This window comes from Callithrix jacchus, chromosome 5 (genome assembly GCF_049354715.1).
Source record: "Callithrix jacchus isolate 240 chromosome 5, calJac240_pri, whole genome shotgun sequence".
Taxonomy (NCBI): Eukaryota; Metazoa; Chordata; class Mammalia; order Primates; family Cebidae; genus Callithrix; species Callithrix jacchus.
This window is the reverse complement of record NC_133506.1, coordinates 89,088,281-89,097,312: the sequence shown is the minus strand read 5'-3', so window position 1 is coordinate 89,097,312 and position 9,032 is coordinate 89,088,281. Positions and strand designations below refer to the sequence as shown.

At 41.6% G+C, this 9,032-nt stretch overlaps 1 protein-coding gene across 7 annotated transcripts in view; it reads right to left on the bottom strand.

Annotated features, from left to right (window-relative positions):
- The window catches only part of DDX42 (DEAD-box helicase 42), a 45,666-nt gene that overhangs the window by 2,102 nt on the left and 34,532 nt on the right, over window positions 1-9,032 (bottom strand). For all 7 annotated transcript variants that reach the window (XM_008996896.4, XM_078373502.1, XM_078373500.1 and 4 more), the window contains 8 exons: window positions 8,074-8,202; window positions 7,381-7,480; window positions 6,479-6,526; window positions 5,387-5,484; window positions 4,331-4,607; window positions 3,368-3,594; window positions 1,488-1,598; window positions 230-328 (listed from right to left, as the gene is read on the bottom strand). In XM_008996896.4, the coding sequence (XP_008995144.1) occupies window positions 230-328; window positions 1,488-1,598; window positions 3,368-3,594; window positions 4,331-4,607; window positions 5,387-5,484; window positions 6,479-6,526; window positions 7,381-7,480; window positions 8,074-8,202 (1,089 nt within the window). The remainder of the gene's footprint in view (window positions 1-229; window positions 329-1,487; window positions 1,599-3,367; window positions 3,595-4,330; window positions 4,608-5,386; window positions 5,485-6,478; window positions 6,527-7,380; window positions 7,481-8,073; window positions 8,203-9,032) is intronic.

Genomic DNA, 9,032 nt, shown 5'->3' with positions numbered 1-9,032 from the left:
TCCCAGGCTCTGAGTGGGACTCAAGTAGACCAGCACAAGGGGTTCTCTAGATCAACTTGCATCTCCAAGTAAGCTACTGTTAAGTTTATATTAAAAATCCAAGCAGTGTAAAGACCCTAAATCTAGCAACAAGCCTACAAACCCAGCTACAACCAGGAAAACTAGGCCCTTTTGTCACTGCCCAAAAGTTACTACTGAAAGCGCGTTTAATGAAATGCTTATTTCAGACCTGGAAAGCTGCTTTCATTGCTGTTAGTCGATCTCCCATAGCTCCTGTGGAAGGCTTGTAGGCCTCATAATTGCTCATTACATTGTTATTTCCTCGGTCCTAAAAAGATAAGCATATCTATGAGGATGGACAAATAAGCAGGAAAGAGCTCACTGTCATAGATGGGGCCTCATTATAATGAAAACCTTGAAGCAGGAGCTACAATGAAACTGGGTACTTTTAGAAAGCTACTTATGCTTTCTGAAAAAAAGACACAGTGACAATCATTTAAAAATGTTTATGTCCTCAACCCAGAAATTCTAAGAATTAATGCTGTTAATCAGATATGCAATCAGATTATGCCCAAAGTTGACCATGTATTAATTACATACACACATCCAATTATGCAAAAATTACGTTAAAGATAAAAAGGCCACCTGTATAGCATATTGTATGACTGCTCAGGCCCTGAATCAAGACCATGGAGGGACTGAATTTCAGCTTCAACACTTGCCAGTGTAACCTTAGGTGCCTCAGTGTTGTTACCTGTACTAACTTCCATTTGGTTGTTGTGAAGATTAACTGAGCTAAAATATCGGATTGATTGGAATGGTCTTGGCACGTAAAAAATGCTCAATAAACATTAGCTATTATGCATAATCATTATTATTACTATAATGTGGGAATCAAAGATGCCAAGCTTTAACTATAATGCTCCAGAAAAGCATACTGGCAGCTTTCTTCCCTGGCTTAGAAGTCAAAGTGACAGAAAACAGGTAGTTAAGAAAGGCTACCCAAAGGGTACTTATGTTATGGATTGTGAGAAAAACTAGCTCCCAACTAGGAAATTCCTGACCCATGCCTGAGTTTACTGACAAGATATGGCTAAACTTTACATTGACCCTATGGCAATATTTCCCCAGCAGCAGGCTTTAGGCCAGGGTTGAAGGGCTTGTAAAAGCAGACCGCTGGGCCCCACCTCCAGAGTTTCCGATTTGCAAGGTCTGGGGTTGGGGATGAATTTGTATGTGCTGCTGGTCTAGGGACCACAATGTGAGATCACTCTAATCTAGAATAATTTCCTGAGCAAGCCTCGTCAGCCAAGTACACAAAAAATGCTTCCTCAATAGAAAGTTAAAGCTCCATTGACTCAAATCAGATTAAATACAAATTTCCTTCTAGACACGGTTTTGAACTCACTCTTGGGTAGATGAGAATATTCCTAATGACATTCAGGACATGGGCCAACCCTAAAGGTACTACTATAGTCTGGACTCACCATGTTCTCAGAGCCCAGGCCAGGCCGCTCCCTATAACCTAGGCCTCCTCCACCAATGTTCAGCTTTTTTCCTTTCCCTCCTTTGAAGCGAGATTTCCGAAACCAGGCATTCTGCATTGAACAAAATTCAAGGTTAAGTCAGGGAGGGAGAAATGACCAAAGGAAGAGGACAAGGGCAAAGAAATTAGGTGGGAAGGGAGAACTTTTTGCTTAATTTTCAGCCTGCACATTTACACTAAGGGAGGAACTGTTCACAGGAACCACAGATTGGCTTCTCTTTGGTAACATAATCCACCAAATTTGAAAAGCAGCTGAGATCTTTATCTAAGGCTTCCTATAGTGCTCCCTACCTCAGGGTCTCCTGGAAAGGAAGTTGTTCAGATAAGTTTCAAACGCGGAAGAGTCACTTTGGCTACTATAACTTCCTTGAAGAAAATGGAGTTACTTTTCATTTCTCAAACCACCTATCCATACTATTGGACATAAACATTTGTAGCTTAAAGAACTGGTATGTTCAGAAGCAAAGGAAAAATGCTATGTGAAGTGAGGCTTATCAGAATTAACTATAGGAACAGACTCCTGGAAAGGATAGTAGCCACACAACTGAAAATTTTATTTACCCGCAAAACTTGACGAATGCCAGAATACTACTCACCATATTTATTCATATTCTCTTAAGAATGCAGGGCGGTGGCTCACGTCTGTAATCCCACCACTTTGGGAGGCCAAGGTGGATGGATCACTTGAGGCCAGGAGTCAACACCAACCTGACCAACATGGTGAAACCCTGTCCCTACTAAAACTACAAAAATTAGCCAGGCGTGGTGGCACATGCCTGTAATCCCAGCTACCTGGGAGGCTGAGGTGGGAGAACTGCTTGAACTGGGGAGTCAGAGGTTGTAGGAAGCTGAGACTGCGCCACTGCACTACAGCCTGGGTGAGAGTGAGACTCCATCTCAAAAAAAAAGAAAAAAGTAAACATCTCTGGGGAGGTTAAAGCTTTATCCCACAATCACATATTACCAGCAAAATAAAGTACTTGAGAGGTAGGGCAGCAGGCCTGGCTGGGCAAAGTCCTGAGCACAGAAAGGCTGAGGCACAAAAAGAGATAGAAGAAAATGCCAAAGACAAAATGTAAAATGTGTCTCATTTAAAAGGTTATTTAGGACTGACACTCTGTGCTCAGGAGCAGGGGAGGAAACATTCTATTCTCTCTCTTGCAGCGCAGGTCCGTTACTCCTAGGACCAGAAACTCAGACACTGCCACGTTGCAGCTGTGATGTACCAGTTGTGTGAGCTGGCCTAGGCATTTGACAAACTCTTGAACAGTTTCTGCTCTCAGTGTTTTGAACACATTTGTAATTTAGGGACAGCATGGATTCAGATGACTCTAAGTTTGATTTGCTAGAATGCCTCACTCAGCTTTAGACTGAAGCACACCTGGAAGAAGGCAACCAGTGTGGTCAGAGGTCTGAGATCTCAGGCTGCAAAGAATAGTTAAGAGGTACTATATATCTATTGCTTTAAAGACACTACACATTCCCCTCCCTCACCAAAAGAAAAGCTTTGTGAGGGAAGAGCAGTAGAGAGAATAGTAACCATCTTTCAGATTAAATTTACTCCTAATGTGCTATGGGTAGAAATTAAAGAGAGAGATTTCAGCACAAAGGAAGGAAGAGCTTTTCAACAACACAGATGTTGTTGAAAGAGTGCTAACACCAGATGAATTTTAATATCTCACAATTCCTATCTGTACCTCATAAATCCCACATCCTCCCTGCCAGCCAACTTTCTTGTCAAGTTTTTATGTTATGTGCTCCAGGACTGCTAAAATGTTTTGGTTAAACCAGGAGCAATCTAAAGTGAACCCAGCTCCTCACCTGCATTGCCAGATCTAAGAGTTCCTTGGAAACATGTTGATTGGCACCTTCCAAGTTCCGGACCAGGTCACCAGCAAAATTGCTGTCCTTGGGAGTGAGTAGGGTATAGGCCACACCTTTCTCACCCGCTCTTCCTGTGCGGCCAATCCTGTGAGTGTGGGTATCAATGTCTCGTGCCACATCATAGTTAATGACAGTCTTAATTGAAGGAATGTCCAGACCACGGGCTGAAATAAAAAGCAACTGAATTCTTTTATTCTTCATCTGTAGTCAAAAGATAAAAGTAAACAGAAATGCTAGTGCTCTAAGAAGTCACATTTCCCTTATCTAGGCAAAGTGCATGGGGAGTTTGGTGAGCTGATATACAGGCATGTTAAGTCACCACTCAACAACAAATGTCACCACCACAGATTCTATGATGCTAGGCCTTCTAGTGTAAGGGACTTTTGCATCAATAATCTGGCATGCCCTCTTCTCTTGCACTGGGAATGTATTTTTAAAATGTGTCTTGAAGCTGAGTTCTCTCTCCTTTCTGTGAAAAATTACCAATGTTTAAGGGTAGTTATTAAAACTTGGCAGTACAAAGTCAGAAATCATATTCCAAAAACTCTTCTCATCCTGAGTGAAGTATGCCCAACTAAGCAGTAGATAGTAGATATCAATGTAAGATATCTACTATATTCAGACATACAATAGGGCATTCATTGCCTTTTTTCCCCAAGTGACTTCTAGCTGCAGGGATTCTTTGGTCAGAGAGAAACACTAAGCAAAAAGTGGCATCCAGAGCTCCAGACTGTGATCCCTGTGCTGAACTGCTGCTTCCTTGGGGATTAGGGGTGGGGGTGGTCAGTCAGGCCAATTAGTCTTTCCATCAGACTGCTCAGACATTACAGGTCTTATATAATAAGACAGAGTACCCTTATAGCCTAGGAACTTAAGGTTGCTGAGAAATTCATACTCTACCTGCAACATCTGTGGCCACCAGGACTGGGATGTCCTTTTTCTTAAAGTCTGAAATGACCTTATTTCTCTCACTCTGATCCATGTCCCCATGGAGCAGCCCAAGATTATGACCCTCCTGTTTAAGGTTATTGGCTAGCTCTTCAGCATTGGCCTTCTTAGTAACAAAGAGGAGGACACTCCCTGAAGAGGTAAACTCCACCAGACGCCGGGTAAGCCAGTTCCATTTACTAGGTCCAGAATGGAGAATCTCCACAATCTGTGTCACATCTTCATTTGCCTAAGAAGGAAGAAATGAAATAGATGATTGTGACATTGGAGCCACAGGCCACCACCTCAACAAGGCTAGACATTCTATCTTCTACCTGCAGCAAGAAGATCTAGAACCATCCCAGTTCTCCTTGGGCGTTCCTTCGGCAAGTCAAGCGCAGCTCAAACTCACCTCTCCTTTCCAATCTTACCTTGCTCTCCACCTAGGATATATACCTAATTTGTACAGCCCACTACTTTGCAGAGCTTTCCTTAACAATAATCATGCCAAGCAGCTGAAGGATTCTCTAAGCAACCATAACTGAATTCCAAGTCCCAATTCAGAGAAATTTTCCACATAGGGCATATGTCCAGGTAAGAAATGAAATCTGATTTTTGCCAGGCCTTTCAGGTCACCCTGTCCCCCCTGTGTAGGCCTCCTCCCATAATAACTAAAACTTCAGTTCCAACCTAACACACAGTAGTATGCTTCTAGGCACATCTTTTTGTTTTGAAGCCTTTTTTAAAAAAACAATTATAAAGTTTTAAGACATTCAAACAAATAAAAATAAAAGCAAAATGAACAAAATCAACTCGTACCCATCACCTAGCATCAATGATTGCCAACATTTTGCCAGTCATGTTTCATCTATCCTCACAACTTACAAAATAGCAAATGTCAAACATGCTGTCTCATCTATAAACATAACATCTTTTTTTTATCTCAATAGTGAGAAATTAATTCTGTGTTCCATAATATGAGAAATATACTCATTAAGGTCCCATCAAGCCCTGCTTAGTTAGGGTTACCTCTCCAATATCCCCCTGCACCACTCGAATAGGGTCGATCAGGATGTCTCTGGCCAACTTTTCAATCTTTTTCCGAAAAGTTGCACTGAATAGGAGAGCTAAAAGGTGAGAAACAATATGGTATCTTTATGAATATCCATTACGTTTCTTTGGCATTCAGGATCATGCATTTTTTTTTTAAACATAAGCTCACCCCATCCTGGCCAACACGGTGAAACCCCATCTCTACTAAACAAAAATTAGCTGGGTATGGTGGCACTTGTCTGTAGTCCCAGCTACTCAGGAGGCTGAGGCAGGATAATCACTTGAACCCAGCAGGCAGAGGTAGCAGTGAGCCGTGATGACCCCACTGCACTCCAGCCTGGCGAGAGAGTGAGACTCCATCTCCCAAAAAAAAAATTGATTTACTAGAGACAGATTTGGTCTTATTCTATTTTTATTACATTTTTAGTTAAGAGAAGTTGTCGGTATGGTTCAGAAAAAGACTTCTGATTTCAAATCAGCAGATCTGTACTGTACACTGCTTCTACCCATTGATAAAACTGTATAATTTAGGGCAACTCATTTAATTTCTGAGCCTTGGTTTTATCATCTATAAAGAGGAACAAGTGGCCAGGCACGGTGGCTCATGCCTATAATGCCGGCACTTTGGGAGGCCAAGATGGGCAGATCACCCGAAGTCAGAAGTTCGAGACCAGCCTGACCAACATGGAGAAACCCCGTCTCTACTAAAAATACAAAATTTAGCTGGGCATGGTGGCAAATGCCCATAATCCCAGGTACTCGGGAGGGATTACAAGTAGCTACTGAGGCAGAATAGCTTGAACCTGAAAGATGGAGGTTGCCATGAGCCAAGATCACACCATTGCACTCTAGCCTGGACAAGAAAAGTGAAACCCCCATCTCAAAAAAAAATCAAAGGAACAAGTTATATCTAGTGCTCTCTAAGATCCTGTCCAGCTCAGATACTCATTACCTCCCTCATTATGATTCTCACCAATACACACATGATAATTTTACTTCCATAACTGAGTGCTTATAAAAGTCCTTTTTAAGTACAAATTTGGTTTAACAAAGGTGCTTCATACATACTCTGTCTGTCAGGACGAACATGACTTGCTATGGATCGAACCTGGTACTCTGGAAGAAGCAGAACAGTTATTATAACCTGAAATACAGTTTGGGAAGCCTGAAAAAAGCTGTTTTAAGTCTACACAAGAAATTATAAGAATTAAGGAAAATTAGAAACTGCAGGCCAGGCACGGTGGCTCATGCCTGTAATCCTAGTACTTTGAGAGGCTGAGGCGGGCGAATCACTTGAGGTCAGGAGTTTGAGAACAGCCTGGCCAACGTGGCTATCTCTACTAAAAACACCAAAAAATTAACTGAGCGTGGGGTGGGCTCCTGTAATCCCAGCTACTCAAGTGGCAGAGGAGAATCACTTGAACCTGGAAGGTGGAGGCTGCGGTTAAGCCAATATTTTGCCACTGCACTCCAGCCTGGGTGAGACCCCATCTCAAAAAAGAAAAAAGAAACTCCTAGACATATTATTCAGCATGAAACTGAAAAATTTTTCCCTCCATCCAACTGGGGTAGGTCTAGTACTGTTCCAATCATTAAAGATAGCTATGACGATAGGAAAACAAAGGGCCTTGAATGATGTGACATTCACCTACCCAAGAACACAGAACTTAACCTCTATGATCAAAGACATATGAATAAAGACAGAGAAAATATTCCCCTTATATACAAAGACACTTTGAATTTTCTCAACCCAATATAACCTAACATACTTTTCCAGTATGTTCTCAACCCAATAACACCTAACATACTTTTCCTAAAAATGTTCATCTTAGCTATTACACTTCTACAGTCTAACCCTATCCAGGAATATTTTTAGCTTCTCTCATGCTGAAAAAAAAGTCTAGAAAGACATGGAAAAAAAACTAGTATTATGAGGATGGAGACAGAAGAAACTGGTATTCAAGGCATACCAAATCCCATGTCAAACATTCGATCTGCTTCATCAAACACAAGGTAAGAGACTCTTTGAAGATTGGTAGCTTTCTTTTTCACATGATCAATCAGTCGACCCTAGGAGATCCACAAAATGAATAGTAAGTATAATTATAGGCATTCACAGGGACCTTCCAAGCAGTTGCACTCCTAGCAAAAGTGCTAATTCTCTAGTTTCAGACTGTAAGATACTGGTCAACAGCCACATTATGCACTACTTAGCTCAAAAGAATAGAAATATTGAAACCTCAATTGGCTTCTTCCTTTACTTTGTGATTTAAATTCTGTGGGAAAGTGGCCAGAAACATTTTTTGAGACATTCTAAAATGACCTGATTTAAAGGATATTGACAGGTTTTAATGTTTAAACTATACTCTTCTAGGCTGTTCTGACCATATAAATCTTTCTGATTCTTGATGAACTTGGTAATCATTTTGTGGAGAGCATACGTAAAACTATTTGACATAGAGGGAATTTGTAGCTACTAGCCTGTATGTCACAGAGACTCTTAATGGACTGCTAATTTAGCCACCAAAGTGAAAACCACAGGCTGCCATTCTTCAGGATATTCTCAACTCTGCTTTACCACATTTTAGGGGAAATTCCCTGCAAAACTAACCATGTTTTCCATACCAAGGCTGAGAAGGCATTTAAACACAAGGTATACTCACTGGGGTACACACGACAATCTCTGCCCCTTCCTGAAGGGCCTTGGCCTGCTCCCACATGCTCCCTCCTCCATACACGGCCACCGATCGAAGATTATATGCTTTTCCAAACCGCTTACACTCTGCATGGATCTACAAAGTTGTTAATAATATATTAACAAACTGTGACACTAACAAATACATCTATTACAACCCAAATGAAGTTCTGAAAAACAGAATGTGAGGTCATGCTTTAAAATCATGATTTTATTCATAAAGGTATAAATAAATAAAATACCATTATCGCATCTCAACAGATTATCTAAAATCTTACCTTACTCATTTTACCCCTTCTCTTCCTGATCCTGTCATTTCTTTTCTACCAAGACAAATAAATTCACACTACAGAAAAACTGTCAGCTTATAATACAGCCTCCATATCACAATAGATTTTTCCTCTTAAAAACAACAGTTTTGGTCAGGCGTGGTGGCTCACTTGTAATACAAGCACTCTGGGAGGCCAAGGCAGGCAGATCACTTGAGATCAGGAGTTAGAGACCAGCCTGGCCAACATGATGAAACCCTATCTTTACTAAAAATACAAATATTAGCCAGGTGTGGTGGCAGGGGCCTGTAATCCCAGCTACTCCAGAGGCTGAGGCAGGAGAATCACTTGAACCTGGGGGCTGGAGGTTGCAGTGGGCTGAGATCGCACCTGGGCAACAAAGTGAGACTCCAGCCTGGGCAACAGAGCAAGACTCTGTCTCCAAAAATAAAAAAATTAAAACAAACAGTAGTTTTGGCCAGGCACAGTGGCTCACACCTGTAACCCCAGCACTTTGTGAGGCGGAGGCGGGCAGATCACTTGAGGTCAGGAGTTCAAGACCAGCCTGGTCAACATGGTAAAACTGCATCTCTACTAAAAATATAAAAATTAGCTGGCTGTGGTAATGTGCACCCATAATCCCAGCTACTCAGGAGGC